Genomic DNA, 21,548 nt, shown 5'->3' on the forward strand with positions numbered 1-21,548 from the left:
CATCCTATGCCCCAGTGGTGATGACGGGCTTAAGAAGAAAAATAGTGCAAAACACCACATTTCCCGCCACTGTATTCCATCTGCCAATTCTTTCCCCATTCTCCCAACCAGTACAACACTCCCTTCCTCCGTGACGTACTTACTGATTGGTTACAAGTCCCCATTTAACCTGTGATGACGGGTCACTTATGGGAGTGGACCAACAGTTCTCCAGTGTTGCTACAAACTGGTCAGCATCAAGGTCCCGGACGTGAATCCCGATGTAAACCTTACTCCCGAATTCGAGGAAGATGGGAGTCTTGGTGTAGGCTTGGCTGTACTGTGCATCGCGGTACATGATCATTGTCGCTTCGAAGCGCTCGATGCCGGTAGGCAATGCGATGTTTACAATGCTGTTTAATGAAAGGAAGACTTGCTTGAAATCACAGAACATAGGGCAGTACAACAATGATGAAACTACGACAAAGAACTACAGTAACATTTGAGAAGTCGGGTATTTGGAACATCCATCTTGCCTCACCCTTCATAGGACATTGAACATATGACAGTACAGCACGGCAAATGGTCCTTTGGCCCACAATGTTACGCCAAACCAATTAAAATACTAAATAAATGTCCAACTAAATTAATCCCTTCTTCCTATATAATGTCCATATCCTTCCAGTCCTTGAATTTTCATGTACCCATCTAAGGACTTCTTAAATGCCTCTAGCGTATCTGCCTCCACCTCCCCTGGCAGCACATTCCAGGCATGCACCACTCTCTGTGTAAAAAGATTGCTCTCACATCTCCTTTCTCTGGTATCACACATTTTGACCCTGGAGAGAAAGATACTCCGGAACTTTCATCATCTTAAGGACTTCTATCAGACAGTTCTAGACTCAGCCAGCTCCTCTCCCCACCACATTTCTCGTCTATTTTTACACAATTTGTTTCTTCGTATAATTTATGTTTTTTCTCACTGCACTGTTTCCACAAAACAACAGACTTCATGTCAGCTGAGTCAGGGTGATAATAAACCTGATTCTGATTCTGGAGAAATACCACACCTCAGTTTTAATGACATGCCTCGTTATTCCGGGGCTGGTAAATTACCCCACTGAGCCCGTATATTGTTGGGATGTGAGATAGTGGGGTCAAGGGATGTTTTCTGATGTTAATTAAGATCGGCGCCCGTTCCATTGGCACCCCAGTCCCCAGCCCCCTGAACAATCCTTCCCTCCACCTCTGGCACACACTGGGGGTATTCGACAGAATACACCATGGTTACTCACCCTTGGCTACTCTAACAGCCCTTTCTGAAAACTCCTCCCAGCTGTCCCTGCTCAGTAAATAAGAGCAGTGGGGATGGGGGTGGCAGGGGAACAGCACCTCCCACAGGATTCTACACACCCCTTCCCTTTCTGACTCGGAAATCTATCAGCCATTCATTCAGTTCTGTTGGATCTGAACCTCGGGGTACCTTCCTACCACAAACACCACCATGGGACTATATTCCCCACAAAGACTGCACCAAAGAGGTGGCTCACTCACACCTTGTAAAGGGAGGTAGTCAGGGATAATGTAAAAAATATAATGGCCCTGTCAATGAAACCCAACATCTGTTGAAAATTAATAAAAATGAAATTTGTTGACAATGATGCACCAGTTGATATATAGTCCTTACCTCATCACAACGCTTCCCAAAGGCATGGATACATTAATTGTCAACGGGACTGTGCAGGAGAATTCTATCGACAGTGTCCGGTTCCTTATAATAATTCCATTTTCTGCACCATTATTTCCATGGACGGTGTTGGAATGTATAAAGTGTGTTCTATTTGCCTAGTTGTTAGAAAACATCATATTATTGAGTCACAGAGCATGGAAGTGAGCCCTTCGGCCCACCTCATCCATGCTTGAGTGCCCATATTAACTTTGTCCCTCTTTCCTCACAGATGCTGCCTGACCTGCTGAGTGTTTCAAGATTCAAGATTGTTTATTGTCATTCTGCAGTACATAGGCGTAAAGGAGAACGAAATGACTGTTACTCTTGATGCAATGCAGCTAACTGACATGCACACACAGAATAAGCTTGAAGACACAAAAATATAAGTATAAATCACTCTCGTAAAACACAATGTACTCATCTGCTTGTGCGTCCAATAAGATAAGGATGTCTTTTTAGAACAGAGATGAGGAGGAATTCAGTTTGCCAGAGGGTGGTGAATCCGTGAAATTAATTGCTAGAGATAGCTGTAGGGCCAAGTTATGTGGTGTATTTTAAGTGAACGTTGATAGATTCCTGATTAGAAAGGGCATCAAAGGTTATGGTGAGAAAGGAGGAGAATGGGGTTGAGAGGGATAATAAACCAGCCATGATGGAATGGCGGAGCAGACTCGATGGTTCGAGCGGCCTGACCACCCTCCTATATCCTGTGGTCTTATATACTGTACATAGACCGATTGTATGTACATAAAGTGGATGTAGTGGTGGGGTGGCTTAATCAGTGTTGATCAGCCTGACTTCTGGGGAAGGCAGGTCACTTTGTTCTCAGTCTAGCGGTCCTGACGTGGACGCTACGGCATCTCCTCCTTAATAGGAGTGGGATAAGCAATTCCTAAACATCTCTGGAACTGCACACTCCAGCATACTTTGAAATCATTGTCATTGAATTGCACAGCACAGATTCAGCCCACTGCGTCTATGTCAACCGTAATTCCTCACTATACTAATCATGCGTTAATCGCATACCTCTCAATGTCCGGCTCATGAAAATACGTGCCCGTATGACACGCAAATGCGGGTACTGCTCCTGCCTCCACCGCCTCCTCTAGCAGCTCATTCCACAGTCATGAAGGCGGCACACCCGCACTTCCACCCCATTAGGAGTTTTGCATACTGTTCATACGGGTAAGATCATTACAAGGTAAAACAATAACGTGTTGACGCGTGGCCAAGTGGATAAGGCTTTGGACTAGCGATGTGAAGTTCGAGCCTTAGCCTAGGCAGCACGTGTGTCCTTGAGCAAGGCACTTAACCCCACACTGCTCCTGCACGTTTATAGCCCAGTGGCGGCGGTTTGTGCAGTATCAATAACATACTGCAGAATTGTGAGGCTAAGAGTCCGCTAAGAGTCCAATGCGTTGTGTCCTATAACAGCAGGATGGAAGCTGTGCACTCAGGGTGCCCAGTGGGACAGTGGAGGAGAGGGAATGGGAGGGAATGTCCGTGCTCTGGGGGGGGGGGGAGGGGTTTGTGGGGAAGTGGTCTTTGATTATGCTGGATGCTTTGCCAAGGCAGTGGGAATCCTGGACAGAGTGAAGCTGATTTCTGTGAGTTCTGTCCATGATTCTTTGAAAGTTTCTTGCGGTTACGGTCAGTGCAATTGCCATCGCCAGCCATAATGCATTCAGATAGGATGCTTGCATGAGGCGTCGATAAATATGGATACAAGTTATCGGGGACATGCCAGATCTATTTTTGTTAAGTCAAACTGCGGAAGGACTAGCATATAAAGGCAAGGATGTACGGCCTAGACTTTATAAGGTGCCGGTCAGACTGCATTTGAAAGTTAGTGCATTGATAAAAACTGGTAATGGTCGACGGGGACATGCCAGATCTCTTCAGCCTGGGTCTGACATCATTTGGCAGTAGAGGATGCTATGGACAGGCATGTTGGTGTGGGAATGGCAAGTGGAATTGAAGCGATGGCTACCAGGATCAATATGTAATTGGTATATAATTACCTTGAGTTTCGAGCCGCAGGATCTTTGATGACTATTGAAAGTGAAAACAGTCCTCCCGTGGCCGAGATGGGCCTTGCAGTTGGGATCATTCAGGTGAAGAGATTGAGACGCCCATCCATCGCTGAATAAAAAGCAGCGTGCGAACGAGATGCTGCTGTTGTCGCCACTGCATGTCAGCTTGTAGTCTGCAAAGGAAAACCATCTGCGTCAGTAACTGAGGATTGACATGGTCAGTTTGTTGGGTAGTGAACATCACCAATAGCCTGTCCAGGTACAACCAGTCATACACCATGGACAATAAAGCTCACCAACCTTCCGGTCCTTCAAAGGGGGTAAAGAAATTTGACATGCCCCATTAAACCTCTCACATGTTTACCGATGAGGGTTCTTAATAATGGATACCACCTTCCTGAGGCATCATCTCTCAAAGATGTTCTTGATGTTATCACTGCACCATGAATGGATGCATCATGGCCTGTGCCACAATTGCTCTTTCCATAACCACAAGATTCCTCCATGCAGGACTCTGTCTACATTTTTCACTGCCTCGGTAAAGCAACCAGCGTAATCCAAGACCCCACCCACCCTGGAAATTCTCTGTTCCTCCTCAGATCAGGCAGAGGATGGTGCACTGTGTAATGAATCGATCGGTATCGATTGTCCACTGTATCTCAGTACATAAACCATTTTCAATTCCTTGATGGGGTGCCTGTCTCTTGCGCACGTAATTATTGAGAACACGGTTGGTGTTTTACCGAGTGGGTGAAGAGACTGGTCCAGATGGGGTAATCGATCATATATATAGTTAGAATATAGAATAAAGATCAAAAGACACAGAGCATAGAACTAGAATATAGAACATTAACCTTGGAACAGAAGAGCATAGAAACAGGGCCTTCAAGCCTCACGTCTGTATCCAACACGAATCCGTTCTGCCTGCAGCACATTCCAGGCTCCCACCATGCTCTGTGTAGAAAACCTACTCCGCACATCTCCTCTGAACTTAAATGTATTCCCTCTAGTGTTGGACATTTCAACCCTGGTAATAAGCTGCCAGATGACTCCTCGATATATGCCTCTCATAATTTTATAAACCACTATCAGGTCTCCCCTCAGCCTCCACTGCTCCAGAGAAAACAACCCAAGTGTGTTCACCGTTGCTTTATATATAGCGCAAACCCTCTAATCCAGCCAGCGTTCCCTCCAAAGTCTCCACATTCTCACTCCAGTGGGGCGAGCAGAACTGCACACGACACTTCAAGTGTGGCTGAACCGAAGTTTTAGACAGCTGCAATGTGCCACGTTCACACTCGTGTGTTCCTCCCCATCTGATGAAGGCAAGCATGGCATTTGCTTTCTTCGCCGACTTGTCTTCTTATGTTGCCACATACAAGGAGCGATGGACTTGAATCCCAACGTCCCTCTGTGTATATGTGCTGTTAAGGGCCCTGCCAGTAACTGTCTGCATTTCCCTTACATGTGCAACACCTCACACTTGCCTGGATTAATCTCAGCCCAGATCTGTGACTAATCTATATCCTGCTACATCTTTTGGAAAACCTCTTCACTGTTCACAACACAACAATTGTAATGTCATCAATTGTAATTGTCATCAATGTCATCAACTAACCAACCCACCTACAGAGAAAAACTTTGTTTTACATGCCACCCATACAGAACATTTCATTGGAGCATCTGCATCCAACATATCATCTTCCGCAATGTCCCCCATTTCCAAAGGGATCCCATCACTAACCACCTCCCCACCTCTCCCACTTCCCACAGGGATTGCTCCCTCTGCGATTCCCATGTCCATTCAGCCCTGCCCAGCAATCTCCCTCCGGGCACTTATCTCTGCAAGAGGCCCAAGTGCTACACCTGCCCATTCACCTCCTCCCTCACCTACGTTCACCCTACGTACCAAACAGTCCATCCAGCTGAGGCGACACTTCACCTGTGAGCCTGCTGGGGTCGTCTATTGTGCCCGGTGTTCTGATGCGGTTCTACATTGGTGACACCCGTTGTAAACCGGGGAACCACTTCGTTGAACACCAACTCTCCGTCCGTCAAAAGCGGAACATCCCAGTGGCCGATCATTTTAATTCTGATTCCCATTCTCAATCCGACATGGACTCCACGGCCTCTTCTTTTGCCAAGATGAGATCACCCTCAGGGCGGAGGAGCTACAGGCTCCAACCTGATGTCATGAATATCCAATTTTTGCTCTTCTTCTATTCCCCACTCTAGCCTTTTACCTCTTCGTATCTCTATCACCTCTCCCTCGGTCCCATCCTCCTTCCCCTTCTCCTACGGTCCATTCTCCTTGCCTATCAGATTCCTTCCTCTCCAGCTCTTTATCTTTCCTACCCACCGGGCTTCATTCACCTTTCAGCTTTTAGCTGTCCTCCTTCCACTCCCCCACCTTGTGTCTTCCCCCTTCTTTTTCAGATCTGAAGAAGGGCCTCGGCCCAAAACATCAACTGTTGATACATTTCCACAGATGCTCCCTGGCCTGCCGAGTTCCTCCAGCATCTTGTGCGAGTTGTTTTGGATTTCCAGTGCCTTCAGACTTACTCGTGTTCATTATTTCATTGCAATGCTGCGTTGAGGAGTACAAGGGAAAAGCACAGCGAGCCATAATAAACTGTGACAATTACAGAGAAAGTATAATGCAGGCAGACAATAAGGTGTAAAGTCATGATGAAGCTGGATGCAAGGTCAGAAGTCCATCTTGTCATACTGGAATACGATTCAATAGTCTTTTAACAGCAGTGTAGAAGCTGTCCTTGAGCCTGCTCATTGGGGGTGGGGGATAAAGGGAGAGTGTCCATGGTAGGTGCGGTCTTTGATTATGTTGGCTGACTTACTGAACAGGTGAGAAGTGCAGACAGATTCCGTGGAGGGGGGACCGGTTTCTGCGATGTACTGAGCTGTGTCCAAAGCTCTGTGCAGTTTCTTGCCGTCTCAGGCAGGGTAGTTACTGTCAAGCCGTGACGCATCCAAATAGGAGCTTTCTCAATGGTTCATCGATAAGAATCATTGATAGCCAATGGGGACATTCTGGATTTCTTGTGTGGAAGTCTGAGCTCTTGATGTGTAATGGATAGTATGTTGACTGGCTGCATCACGGCCTGGTATGGAAACAACGATGCCCTTGAGCGGCTTAATCATCAAGCTCTTGAAGCCAAGGGGATAACTTCACTCATCTTCACTTGCCTCATCATTGAAACATACCAACAACCAATGGACCCACTAACCAGGACTCTGCATCTCATGTTCTTGGTATGGATGTATTTATTTATCTATTTATTTATTTAGCCATCTATCATTTAATCTATTTGTTTGCTTATTCACTCATTCATCCATCAATTAATCTATCTATTTATTGATTGATTGATAGATTGATAAACGTTGTCTTTTGCACGATGATTGAATGCCCAAGTTGGTGGGATCTTTCAATGATTCTGTTATGTCTAATATTCCATTATGGATTTATTGAGTATGCCCACAAAAATGAATCTCAAGGTTATATATGATGACATATATGCACTTTGATAATAATTTTACTTTGAACTTTGAAACCAGGGTATGACTAGAATACGAAATCAAAAATCTACTGCTGAGAATTTACAAGGCACAGGCTTGACCATATTTGGAATATTTTGAGCAATTTTGTGCCCCATATCTAAGGAAGAATGTACTGAAATTGGAGAGGGTCCAGCAGAGATCCACAAGAAGGATCACCGAATGAAAAGCTTAATGTATGAGGAGCGTTTGATGTCTTTGGGCGTGTACTTGTTGGAGTTCAAAAGGATGGGGGAAGGGGGTGTAACTTATTGAGAATGCCTGATAGTGGAAGTCCTGGATAGCATGGATGTTGAGGTGATTTTTCCATCTCTATGAGGGCACAGCATCAGAGTCTTTAGAAATAAGATAAGGTGAAACTTCTTCAGCCAGCAGGTGGATAATTGGTCCAATTTGTTCCACATTTTAGTGTAATTAAGGTAAATATTTTTAGATTCATAATCGGTAGGGGGTCTTGAGGGTTATATAGGGAAGGAGGGAGAGTGAAGATGAAAGAAAATAATTATTTTGAATGGCAGACTCGATGGGCTAAATGGTTTAATTCTTCTCCTCTACCTCATGTTGCACTTGTGCATGCATGCACTTTGCTCTTTACACTAAAATAGGCTTTATTTCTTGTGCTAATTGTGTTCTTTCTTCTAAAAATATAGTTTAATTTATGCTTAGCTTGTATTTTTCTCTGAACGCCGCTTTCAATGTATTTAATTTCAATCTAGCTCTGTGGTTATACGATGCTAATTGTCTATGATGATGTTACAAGCCTTTCACTGCACACGTGCATGACAATACACTAGGCTTTGACAGCCTGGTATCGCAGAGAGTTACAGGTTCAGCCGCCTCCATCATTATTGAGGACATCTTCAAGAGGCTGTGTTTCAAGAAAGCGGCACCCATCATTGAGCACCCACACCCTCTGGAACATGCTCTCTTGGTATTAGCATCAGGGAGGAAGTACATGATCCTGAAGACTCACTCTCAAAGATTCAGGTACAGCTTCTTCCCCTCCGCCATTAGATTCCCGAACAGTCCATGAATACTACGGTATCTGGTTATTATTTTTTTTGCTACTTGCAACATTTTTAAGCCTTGCACGGTATAGTTGCTGCAAAACAACAAAGTTCACGGGATAGTAATGTCAATGGTAATTAACGCGATTCTGATTCTCGCTACTTCCAGAGTAACGTGTCCCCTATCGGCCTCCGTCAGCCTTGCAGTACTTCCTGTAATGAATATATATAATTGCAAGTTTATCAGCTGTTCGATAGCAAACAAAGCTACCGTAATTTAGGAAGAAGAGCTTGCTCTATTACCGTAAGCGCGGTGATTGGCGAGATTGGTTGTCGTATTACAGAAGCACCCGTAATTGCCCCCTCGCTCTCCACACCACTCTTCCGCCGTGCATTGCTGATCTCTGCAGGGATTGGTTATCGCTGAGGAAAACACCAGGGCGTTAGTTCACCGAGAGAATCAAACCTCGATGTATACACACACACGCACGCACGCACACGCACACGCGCACACACACACGCACACACTCACTCACTCAATGTTGACACAAACCTGGCTAAATGTTCTACCCGCCGTGGATCGTGGAGTGATACACAAGGTTAAATAGAACTTTAAACAGTGTTGCACCGAGTCAGAGAGACCGCGGAGTACATTCCCCCAAGAACGGCATCACAGGTATTCAAGGTTAGACCACACTTGGGGAACTGTGGTCCGTTCTGGCAACCTCATTATAAGAAGGGTGCAGAAGTTTTAGAGAGGGGGAAGAGGAGTGTTACCAGGACACTGTCAGAATTAGAGAATATGTCCTAGAAGGAATGATAAAGCAAATTATGCTTTTCTCTTTGGAATGAAGGAGGATGTGAGGTGACACAATAGGGGTGTCTAAGAGGCATAGATAGAATGGACAGCCAGGGACGTTTTCCAGAGTGGAACTGGCTAATACCAGATGACATTTGTTTTAAGGCAAGTGAAGGAAAGTTTAGGGGAGATGGCAGAAGGGTGGGCTTTTACACCAGGAGTGGTAAATGCATGAAATACACTGCTGGAATGCAGTAGAGGCAGATACTTTAAGGAGATCTAATGGCCTCTTAGGTCGGGATATGAATGAAAAGAAAAATGGAGGAAAATGTGGGAGGGAATGGTTATATTGACAGTGCGGTAGGTTAAAAAGTTGACACAGCATTGTCTTATGAGGATAGATTGAGAGAGCTGGGGCTTTTCTTTTTGAAGTGAAGGGAGATGAGAGGCAACTTTATAGAGGTGTACAAGATGATAAGAGGTATCGATAGAGTAGAGAGCCAGAGACTTTTTCCAATACGAGGGGGCAAAATTTTAAGGTGTCTGGAGCAACGTATTGGTGGTGAGGGGAAGATGTCAGAGGTAATTCAAACGTAAGTTGTTTTATGCAGTGACTAGTGTGTGTGTGTGTGTGTGTGTGGAATACACAGCCAGGATGGTGGTAGTAGATGCAAGTACTCGGGAGATATTTAAGAGACTCTTAGATAGGCAGATGAATGATAGAAAATGGAGGTCTATATCGGAGGGAAGTGTTAGATGATTCTTCGTGTAGCATAAAAGCCCAGGACGCACCATGGGCCAAAGGGCCTGTACTGCGCAGTTTATTCCGAGGAGTGTAGGGGAATGAAGGGTGGCTTTTTGTGGGTGACAAAACCATGAGGGGGATAGACAGGGTGAGGGCATTGTCTTTTCCCCTTTTTCGGGGAATTCGAGAACTAGAGGGCAGAGGATCAAGGTGGGATGGGAAAGATTTAATACGACCATTTTACTCAAAGTGTGGCATATGTGAAGTGAGCTGCCAGTGAAAGTGATGAGGGCAGGTACAATAACAACTTTTAAAAGACATTTGGAAAGGTAAACGGATCGGAAAGGTTTATGAGGGATACAGACCAAGTGCAGGAAAATGGAACTAGCTTGGTCTGGACACCGTGGATTGCATGGATTGGTTGGGCTGAAGGGCCTGCTTCCACTAACTCGATGAGAAACATAATGAGTGCAGCTTGTTCAGCCAAAAGAGGCTGGGTCTGTCCTTCCTGGATCAGACGTAGTAACCTTCTCTCCAGAGCAGAGATGTCTAAAAGTTTAGAGAGAGCATAGATGGGTTCGGAGGAATGGTTTTTTTTATAGTCCCTCCCTTCCCAGAGGGTGTTTAGGATCTGGGAAACCCTGCCTGAGCAACAATGCTTCCCAGGACCCTGTCCTTCACTGTTCAGAGTGAACTCTTCACCATTCTCTGACCTGCATGAGAACATAAGAAAATCTGGCCGAATGGTGCCACGACGACAATCTCTCACTCAATGTCTGCAAAACCAAAGAGCTGATTATTGAGAACATGCGGAAGAAGCCTGAGGCCCAGGAAGCAGTCCTCATTAGGGATCAGAGGTGGAGAGGGTCAGTAACTGTAAGTTGTTTGGCATTATCATTTCAGGTATCTGCCCTGGAACCACGAAATATATGCCATCAAAAAGACACGACAACGTCGCTATTGTTTTAGAAGTTTGTGTAGATTCAGCTTGTTTTCTAAAGCTTTCACAAACTTCCATAGGTACTCAGTGGACAGTATCCAGACTGGCTGCATCACAGCCTGGTACAGAAACACCAATGACCAAGATCAGAAAAGTACACTAATTTGTTCATTTACAAATCAATCAAAAGCAAACATACTCTGGATGAATTCCTCCATTGATAACTATTAGGAAGTAGTACACAACTTTATAGTGCTGTAGTAGTATTGGTAGAGTTCTAATTTGCTCCATATTTCACTTAAATACATAATATGTTATTCAGTTAAATGGTAGTTTATCTTTTGATACCATTTTAATTATTTCCATGAAACTTCAGCTAAGAGGGACAGATGCTTAATTAAGCTAAAATGTACTGGTCCTGATGTGTCTCAATTGACTAGAATCCATCGATTTTTATCATTTGTCATTTATCAGATGATTTTTTTTGTATTTGCACAGATATGTCATCTTTTGCACATTGATTCTTTGTCAGTCTTTATTTATGTATAACTTTTCATAAATTCCATTGTATTCCTTTTTATGTAAAGCTTGCAAGAAATTGAATCTCATGTGGTATATACATACTTTAATATTAAATTTAATTTGACTTTGATAAGAAGGACCTGCTCAAAGTCCAGGGAATTTTGGTAAATTATCACAAATGTATCGATTATAACTTCTGCCTATTCTTCCAGTGTCCTTAAATGCATCCCACCGGGACCAGCGGACATGTCTACGAGTTTGTTGATCACTGCACTCTTTAGTGTCAATGACTGTATCGAGGTTCTCCCTTCCCATTGCGGCCATACCGCCTGTCTTTGGCATGTTAGACGAGTCTTTGTGAAACCCAACAGAAAATAGTCACTAAAGGCCTCAGTGATATCCACACAACCTATTATTACTTACCCCTTCTCATCTTAAAAGTTCCCACGTTCACTTATGCCACAGTTACCGTTTTATATAAATACCAAAATTTGTACTGTCCATTCTTTCTATTTTAAATTAGTTTCTAGACTTAAGGTCACCCTGACCAAAATAAAATTGAAAAGAATTCCTCCCCAGGCCGCTTGCACCTGAAGTTATGCCCTCTCGTACCACACCCCTCTTTCATGTAGCAAGAGACTTTCTTTTTCTAGAACATAGGAATGAACGAAAACAGTTCTTACTGCAAATTCTGGGATTGCGCCAGGCGGGAACATGCACTCCCTCGAGGATGCATCCTTTCTCGTAAGAGGTGATGGTTCTGCAAAGCCGTGTACCATTTGAGCCGTGGAGGCACAGGTCGTACACACAGGACCTGTAATAGTTCTCAGGGTCCAGACGACGGTGACACGCAGCGAAGGGTCCCGCGATGTCGAGGATGATGGAGCACTGGGACTCAAAAGAGGGAGACTGGGGGCACCGAGGTTCGGTCACATTGGAGTTATCTTCACATCTACAGGAAAACAAACTTCAGTGTAAGGCAAGCCAGTTATGGTATGAGGCCACTTTGGCTGCGTGAGACCCGTTCACCCGTGAAGGAGTGTGTGTGAAGGAGAGATACCCCATGCGTGTGTGAGTGATTGACAGAAAGAGACAGAGACAGAAGTAAAGAAACAGAGAGAGAGACAGAAATAAAGAGACCACGAGAGAGAGGGTAAGAGAGAGAGGGAGAGAGAGAGAGAGAGAGAGAGAGAGAGAGAGAGAGAGAGAGAGAGAGGAGAGGGAGGAGAGGGAGGAAAGAGAGAGAGACACACAAAGAGTTGACCCCTCCAGTGGTGGGTGAAAGGGTCTGTTTCTGTGCTGTACAACATGATGCCTCCGACACTCAGTGATGCTAATCCCATTTCCTTCTCCTTCACATTCTCATCCACTCTCTCCTCCCGACCCCACCTCCAAGATTCTCCCCTTACCCAGACACTAGGTGAAAATTTACAGTGATTGGTTAACCCACTGACCCCGGATCTCTGGTTTGTGGGACAGAACCGCCATCTCCCTGGAAGCTGTTCAGTAGCTGCACAGTTTGATAGGGAGGTAAAGAATGCAGACAACAGGCCTGCCTTTATTAGTCATCGTATGTAGGTATCAAACTCTGGTCGAGAGAATCGCATTCAGTTCTGGTCACCAAATTACAGGAAGGATTTTGAGGCGTCGAAGAAGGTGCAGAAGAAGTTCCCCAGGATGCTATTTGTATCAAAGGAAATGTACTATAAGGGGAATTTGAACTAACCTTGGTTGGTTTCTCTGTAGTGGCCGAGGCTGGGGGAGAGCGGAGAGAAGTTTATGAGATTACGGGAGAGATAGAAAGAGTGAACAAGTGGAATGGTTTCCTACAATCTAGAAATATCTAATATCAGAGGGCATGCATTTAAGGCGAGAGGAAGAATGTTCAAAGATGGTGTGCGGGGCAAATTAAACTGCACTCAGCCTTCTCCTTACACAATTTCCATATCCCTGTATATTCATGTGTGTCTCTCTCTAAGAGCCTCTTAAATGCACATATCGTATCAGCCTTCACCAAGGGGGCTGAGGGGGTGACATAGAGGTTTATAAAACGATGAAGGGTGTAGATAACGTGGATGGTCACATTTTTCCGCTGGGGTCTAAAACCAGGGGGCGCGGTTTAAGATGGGAAGGGAAAGATTTAAACGTACAAGTTTTCCACAGACGATGAATGGAAGGAGCTGGCGCAGGAAGTGGTCGAACCGGGTACAACAAGGACCTTCCAAAGATATTTGGACAAATCCTTGGATAGGAAAAGTTCATATGGATTGATCGCGGAGTAGGTTAATAGGTTGACTCAACACTGTGGGCTGAAAGGCCTATCCTGGCTGTACAGTTCCATGTTCTACGATGCTTTCCCTAAGCAAATGGGACTGTATAGACAAGTGTTCTGCAGGCCATTCCCACCTCTGAGAGCTGCTGGTGATTCCCCAGAGATACCCGGGCTCGCTGCCGTTTCTGGAAGGCTCCAGATCGTCATCAGAAGGATCGTCATTCCAGTTGCCACACATCCCACGCAGGAAGCCAGCGTAGGACGGCCCCACCCTCACAAAGATGGTCCCCTCCCCGTCGAAAGGCACTTCCAGCTGGGACGCTGTGACTGCTATGACATCATCACCCACACTGGATACGTTGGCGACGGAGGGGATGGTGAAAGGGAGAGAGATGAGTGTCCCATTCATCTGAGCAGAAAAGCAAGATAAGAAGTTAGTTTGGTTGTCCACTTGATACCATTCTGTCTTCCTCCACACCGTCTCATCAATCACACCTGAGGTCAGACCCAGAGTGAAACTCCCTCCACACCATCCCATCATACACTTTGAGGGGTCAGACACAGAGAGAAGCTCTCTCCACACCGTCCTATATTCATGCCCGAGGTCAGACACAGTAAAGCTCCCTCCAAACCGTCCCATCACACAATCCTGGGGTCAGACACAGAGTGAAGCACCCTCCACACCATACTATGGCTCACGCCTGAGGTCAGACACAGAGTAAAGCTCCCTCTACACTGTCCCATCGCACACTCTTGGGATCAGATACAGATTGAAGCTCCTTCCTCACAATCCCATAAATTTCGTGTTTATTGTCGGATGCTCAAGCCCATGTGTGCACGGGTGCAAAGAGAAACTATCTGGCTCAGCATCACAGGCACCGAGCATCGGAGACACAACATTCACAAGCACTGTAGTGTAAAGGTCAGCGCAGCACTTTACACTACCAGCCTCACTGATCGTGGTTCAATTCACGCGCTTGCAGCCCATGGGTTTCCTCGTGATGCCCCGGTTTCCTCCCACATTAACCAAAGTGTTGGTAAGTAGTTGCCATCCTATTTTGACACCAGAAGTTTAGCAACCCTTGCGGGCTGCATTACGCTGCACAATACTCTATGCAATAACTGCTACAGTCTGTGACACTCAGTATTCTGGTCTATGCTACCGACTCTCTCCTCTCCACACACTCTAGTCCAACTCCTACTCTACGCTACTCACTAAACTCACTACGCTACTCGCCACGCTGCTTGACTCTTCGAGGTTAACCCCTCGCGACTCACCGTCGGCGGCCTTCCCCTCTCAAGTACGAAGTCGGCGCCCACCAGCTGGACCCTGACACGGGTGACCCCCTCTGCCATCTCGCCCTCCTGCCACTTCTCCGTCGTCACTCGGAACCAGGGGGCAGAGGCATTGCAGCAGACCTCGGCCAGCGTGTGGGTGCAGTGACCCCGGAGGCGGGCCGGTCGGCCGTCGAAGCTGAGGAGGTGGGCCCCTCCGCCTGTGACGGTGCAGAGGGCCTGGGCGGTGAAGCAGCCCCTCCTGCCACCGCGGATGGTGCATATCTCTCCGGCCCCACAGCGCAAGGGGACGCAGTGGACCCTTCTTTCCTGGGAGCACTGGCACACCTCTGCACACTCCGGAGACACCCTTCGCTCTCCCAACTGCAAATAGACAGAACAACATCAGTTCCTGGCTGAAGGACAGCCACTGCAGCGAGAGCGTGAGACGCAGAGATAATGCATGTGTTTGTGCCTGTTAGAGACAGTGTGTGCGAAACACAATGTGTGCATGTGGGTGTGAGAGAGGAAACTGCATACGTGTACAGCAATTCACACAAAATGCTGGAGAAACTCTGCAGGCCAGACAGCATCCATGGAAAAGAGTAAAAGAGTTGACGTTTTGAGCCGAGACACTCGTTGGCTGTTTACTCTTTTAAATACATATTGCTTGGCCTGCTGAGTTCCTCCAGCATTTTGTGTGTTGTTTAGGATTTGCCTGCAAATTTTCTCGAGTTTGTATACGTGTATGTGTGGATGAAATAGGTAATGTATGTGTACTTTAGCTACAGTGCACGAGATCGAGCGACAGGTTCAGAAAGCCTGAGAGTGAGAGAGAGCGCGCGCGCGTGACACAGAGAGAGCGAGAGAGACACAGAGCGCGACACAGAGCCAGAGAGAGCGAGGAACAGAGCGAGGGGGGATCCCGAGAGTGGAGGAGTGGAGAGCGAGCGCGCCACGCGGAGCGAGCGAGAGGGGGGTTGCGCGTGCCACACGGAGCGAGCGAGAGGGGGAGAGCGCGTGCCACACGGAGCGAGCGAGAGGGGGAGAGCGCGCGCCACACGGAGCGAGCGAGAGGGGGGAGCGCGCGCCACGCGGAGCGAGCGAGAGGGGGGAGCGCGCGCCACGCGGAGCGAGGCAGAGGGGGAGAGACGCAGAGCCAGTGTGAGCGAGAGAGCAAGAATGAGTATGTAAATGTGTGCGGAAAATCTCGCAGCCTCGGGCCACCGTGGTTCACGGGCCCAGTTGTGCGTAAGACCGCGACGAGACTGAGCTCTGCTTGACTCCCTCTCTTGCCTTCATGTAGACACCGTGATGTAAACAGCCGCAGCGACCCCGGGGGACGCATTCGCTCCCGTCGCGGAAGTATCCCGGATCACAGAAACACCCTTCCGAGCACGACTCGTTGCAGTGTAAAGTGGAGGAATTGAAGACACAATCCCGGTCGCACACATTCCCACACGCCTCATAGTGACTGTTGGCCGGACACCGGATGCCTGGAAGAGGGAACGACAGAATAAACCTCGCCAACGCTCTGAGCAATGCTCTCAAACCCTCTCTACATGAACTCTATACATTTTGCTGCCTCGGTGAAGCCAAGAAAGCTTGCCGTGCCCCTGATTCCCCCGGAAGCTAAACAAATTCAGCGTGTTCCCGATGCCCCTCCCTGATTTATTACCATTGTCCATAGAAAGTTCCCCTCGTGAGGCGGGGTCTTTTATTATATTGGCTGTTTTACCAAGACGGCGAGGTAAACACGTGCAATGCAAAATTTACTTGCGGTAACATCACAGGCTCACGTCAACATCACATAAACAAAATTCAACAGAAAAAAACATACTCGACAAGATAGAACACAATCAGAACAACAGAAGTCCATTGTAATGCAAAGTTGTTATACTGAGGCAGTGAATCGGGGTGTGCCGGTTGGTTCAGGAACCGAATGGTTGAAGGGAAGTAGCTGTTCCTGAACCTGGTGGTGTGGGACTTCAGGCTTCTATACCCCCTGCCCATTGGTAGTTGAGAGAAGATGGCGTGGCCCGGATGGTGGGGATCTTTGACGATGGACGTTGCCTTCTTGAGGCAGCAACTCCTGCAGATACTACCGATTGTGTGGAGGGATGCGCCTGTGTTGTATTGAGCTGAATCCACTACTTTACAGCTTCTTACGTTCTTGCGCATTCGAATTGCCGTATCAGACCGTGGTGCAACCAGTCAGGACATCTGTAGAGGTTTTAGAATATCCGTTGACATTCTTAACCACCGAGATAGTAAAGACGCCTGTGTTCTTTGTGTTCGGCCGAGGAAAGGTCACTCGATAGGTGAACCGTCCAGGTATTCAAAGCTTCTCCAGCACTGAACCCTCAATGTAGACTGACACATCACAGAAGATGGAGGGAGCGGTAGGCGGTCGCCAGTAAGTTCGTCAAGCGCAGCTGCTGTCGTATAGGGGTGTGGGGCGGAAGCGGAGCCTTAGGAAAAATTCAACAGCATTTATCTTCTTTACCCACACTTATGCCGCAGACCGCTGTACCCGACACCCGTGAAGCCACGCAGAAACACGCCCATTTAAACTCGACCATTTTGCCCAGATTTGGCCCGTATCCCTCCAAACCTTTCCCGGCCGTGTACCTGTCCACTCTGTCAGCTCGTTTCGTCACCTACCGCACTAACACAGCACAGAAACAGTCTCTTTGTTCCAACAAGGTTGACCTGTAAATCTCAGCAGCCATTGGTCTGGAAGCTGGAAGGCGTTCGGAAAAGTCATTGCCGTGTCGCCAACGAATTTGGCAAATTTCTACAAATGTACTGTGAAGAACATTCTGACAGCTGCATAATGAGCTCGCGTAGTGGCCAAAATGCAAGAGGCTTCAGAGGGTTGTAGAGTCAGCCAGCTCCATTACGGGCACAAGCCTCGGCCGCATCAAGGATATTTCAAGAGGCGGTGCCGCACAGTATCTATCATTAAGGACCCTTGCCATCCGGTTTATGTCCTCTTCGCATTACTACTATGAGGGGTGGAGGTAGAGAGCCCGAAGATCCACAGGCAATGTTACAGGAGCAGCTACTTCCCCTCCGCCATCAGATTTTTGATTGGCCGTGAACACTACTTTACCATGCTTCCTTTGCACTGTTTATTTATTATTGTAGCAGAATAAATAATTATGCCTTCATTGCACTGCTTCACAAAACTGCAATTGTCATGATTTATTCCGTGACCATAAACTCGATTCTGATTCTGAAGGTTTATGGGGACCTTAGCAGGAGTCGATGGACTGAGTGGAGAGGAAGAGGTTGGGCAGGCTCAGGTGGGGCGTTCCGGGGCTGAAGGGTGACCTGACAGACGTTTAGAAAGTCACGAGGGGTACAGATAACGCGGGTGGTCACAGCCTTTTCTCCCCCTAGGACAGGCAAGTCTAAAACTAGTGGGCAAGGGTTTAAAGTGAGAGTGGAAAGAGAGTGGACGCAGAGGGTGGTGGGTGTGTGGAACCAATTGTCAGAGAAAGTGATAGACGGGGTGCAATCAAAAAGGACATTTGGATAGGAGAAACTGAGAGGGAATTGGGCCAAACGCAGGCAGGTATGAGTGAATGTCTTGTCATGATGAATGTGAGAGGGAAAAGGATTAAGGGTCGGGTTTTTCCACACAAAGGAAGGTATGTGCCTAGAACGTGCTGCCAGAGGAAGTGGTAGAGGTTTGTACAATAACAATCTTTGCCCAGGTTTGTGGATAAAAAAAATGCTTGGCGCTACATGGGTCAAAAGCGGGCAAATGGGAATGGCTCAGATGGATATAATGATGAAGAATGTTCTCAATCTTCTAAATTCCAACAGATACAATCCCCCAAAATTCAAACAATGTAATGTAGTGTATAGGGTTTTTAAGGAGGCATTTGATAAGGTACCCCATGCAAGGCTTATTGAGAAAGTAAGGAAGCATGGGATCCAAGGTGTCCTTGCTTTGTGGAGGTTACAGCAGCACATTCATAGGATACAAAACCGGGCTGAGAATTGTCAATTGGAGTTCAACACAGATAAGTATGAGGTGGTTCATTTTGGAAGGTCAAATATGAATATGGTAGATTATGGCAAGACTCTTGACAGCGTGGAGGATCAGAGGGATCTTGGGGTCCGAGTCCATAGGACAATCAAAGCTGTGGCGCATGTTGGCTGTGTGGTTAAGAAGGCATACGTCGTATTGGACTCCAGCAACCGTGAGATTCAGTTCAAGTGCTGAGAGGTAATGTTACAGCTATATAGGACCCTGTTCAGAACCCACTTGGACTACTGTGCTCAGGTCTGGTCACCTCACTACAGGAAGGATGTGGAAACTATAGTAAGGATGCAGAGGAGATTTACAAGGCTGTTGCCTGGATGGGAGAGCACGCCTTATGAGAATAGGTTGAGATAACTTGTCCTTTTCTCCTTGCAACGATGGAGGATGAGAGATGACCTGATAGAGGTGTATAAGATCATTAGAGGCAATGTTCATGTTGATAGTGAGAGGCTTAATCCCAGAGCTGAAATGGCTAACACGAGAGGATACAGTTTTAAAGAGCTTGGAAGTAGGTACAGACGAGATGTCAGGGGTAAGTTGTTGTTTTTTTTAAAAAGCGCAGGGAGTGGTGAGTGCGTGGAACGGGCTGCCGGTGATGGTGGTGGAGGTGGATACGAAGGGCCTTTTAAGAGCCTCCTGAATAGGTAATGGACGTTAGAAAAATAGAGTGTTATGGGTAACCCGAGGTAATTTCTAAAGTACGTACATGTTCGGCACAACATTGTGGGCCGAAGAGCCTGTATTGTGCTGTAGGTTTCCAATGTTTGTAACAAAACCTCGCGAGACATTCCACTCATTCCAGTGATTAGTTCGCTGTCACCCCAGAGATCTCATGGGATCCAGGGAGAGCTGGATAATTAGATGCAGAATTGCTCAGCGGTAGGAAGCAGAGGGTGTTGGTTGTTTCTTGGATTGGAAGCCCGGGACTGGTGGTGTTCAGAGCTCTGTGCTGTGACTCTCGACTTCAAAGTTTGTCATTGTGATCTACATCAATGATTTGTAGAAGGCATAGTTCTAATGCGAGGATTTACAAGATTGGAGTGGTAGGTGGGCTGAGGAATAGAAAGTGAAGTTTAATTCGGATAAGTATGAGGTTCTCCGTTTTGGGAAGACAAAGGAGGTCACTGTTTTCACAGTAAACGTTAAAGTGCTGGAAAGCGTTGTAGAATGCAGGAACCTAGAAGTACAGGTACCTGGTTCCCTAAAAATGGTGACACGTGTAGACAGGGCAGAGAAGAAGGCGGTCAGCCAGGGCACTGAGTAGAGGAGTTGAGATGGAAGATGTTGTTGCGGCCATTTTAGAAATGTTGTACTCACCCTGCTATCGGAAGGATGTCATTAATATGAAAAGGGAGCAGATGAGATTTACGAGGATGTTGCCGAGACTCGAAGACCTGAGATATGGGGAGAGTTTGGGCAGGTTGGGACTTTATTCACCGGATCATAGAAACTGAGGAATACTCATAAATGGGGCATAGATAGAGTATAAGCATGCAGTACCACCCCGCCCCCCCCACCCCCGGAGCTGGGGAATCAAGAGCTCGAGGGCTTCCGCACTGTAAGACCGTGATATTTCCGACAGGCGGACCCTACCGCAGAATGTCTCGGTCCTCCAGGGCTCTGGCCTCATCCCGGCTGAGCGGCACGCCTCGGCATAGCTGGAGAGAGCCTGGCAGAGGCTGGCCTCCAGGCCGCCGGTGGCGCAGAGGTCATAGACGCAGCTCTGCTCGAAATCCCGAGGGTCGATAGCGGCATGGCAATGTCGGAAGGGGCCGTTCTGGGCTCGGAGGAGGCCGCAGGAGGACGGCAACGAGTAGCGCTCCGCCTCGGTACAATCTCCGCACCTGTCGGTGCAAGAGTTCCGGCATACGTCCCCTCCGTCCACCCTCCAACTGGCTCCGAATATACCCGGCGAGGTCGTAAGGTTCCCGCTGCGCGTGCGCAAGTCGTCATCTGGGTCCCCGTTCATGTTCCCGCACATCCCACAGACGGCTCCGTGATAGGATACGGGCAGGGTGATCGAGGCGCGATGGGAGCCATCGTAGGTCACAGTCAGTCCGAAGTCCGCTGTCGCCCTCATAGTGAATCCGGCGGTCCGGACGTGGAGTCGGCCATCCTCGAGGAAGACAGGGACGGAACTCCGGGTCCCGTTCACTTGCAAGAGAATCGTCAGGACTGTATCAGTTCCACGACAAATCTCACAGCCCCGCATCAGTCCCATAACTCATCCCACTGCCTCCTTCCCTCCCACAGCACTGTCAGTCCACAAACTAAACCCATGACCCGCGCTCTCCCAACTGCCTTATCATTCAGCCCTGAAACGAATCGCACTGTCCCACATCAAACCCCAAACATTCAATCCCAATCACTCTGTGCCCAGAGAGCGTCCGGCATCAGGAGGAATTCCAACTATTTCGAGCTAAAATTAATGAAATGAAACAGTTATTCTCCCACCGATTTACCAGGACGTAGTTGGTAGTCCCCTTCAGCATGATAACTTCAGTTCCGTAGACCAGCAGACGGACGAGTCTCACGAACGATACGGCCACGCTCCCGCGGTTCTCGTTCTCTCCCTCCACCCTGTAGTAGGTTAGGTTGGACAGACCATCACACAGCT

At 47.4% G+C, this 21,548-nt stretch overlaps 1 protein-coding gene across 1 annotated transcript; it reads right to left on the reverse strand.

Moving 5' to 3' along the window:
- Nucleotides 1–139: 139 nt before the first annotated feature.
- Nucleotides 140–21,143, reverse strand: LOC140727669 (alpha-tectorin-like). Its single transcript, XM_073045349.1, has 9 exons — nt 20,525–21,143; nt 16,171–16,370; nt 14,878–15,258; nt 13,734–14,008; nt 12,011–12,279; nt 8,625–8,744; nt 3,730–3,914; nt 1,667–1,824; nt 140–392 (listed from the first exon to the last, which is right to left on the reverse strand). The coding sequence occupies exons 1-9, from the start codon at nt 21,141–21,143 to the stop codon at nt 140–142; spliced, it is 2,460 nt and encodes an 819-aa protein (XP_072901450.1).
- Between the last annotated feature and the right edge of the window lie 405 nt (nt 21,144–21,548).

Source organism: Hemitrygon akajei, chromosome 1 (assembly GCF_048418815.1).
Source record: "Hemitrygon akajei chromosome 1, sHemAka1.3, whole genome shotgun sequence".
In the NCBI taxonomy this organism is placed as follows: Eukaryota; Metazoa; Chordata; class Chondrichthyes; order Myliobatiformes; family Dasyatidae; genus Hemitrygon; species Hemitrygon akajei.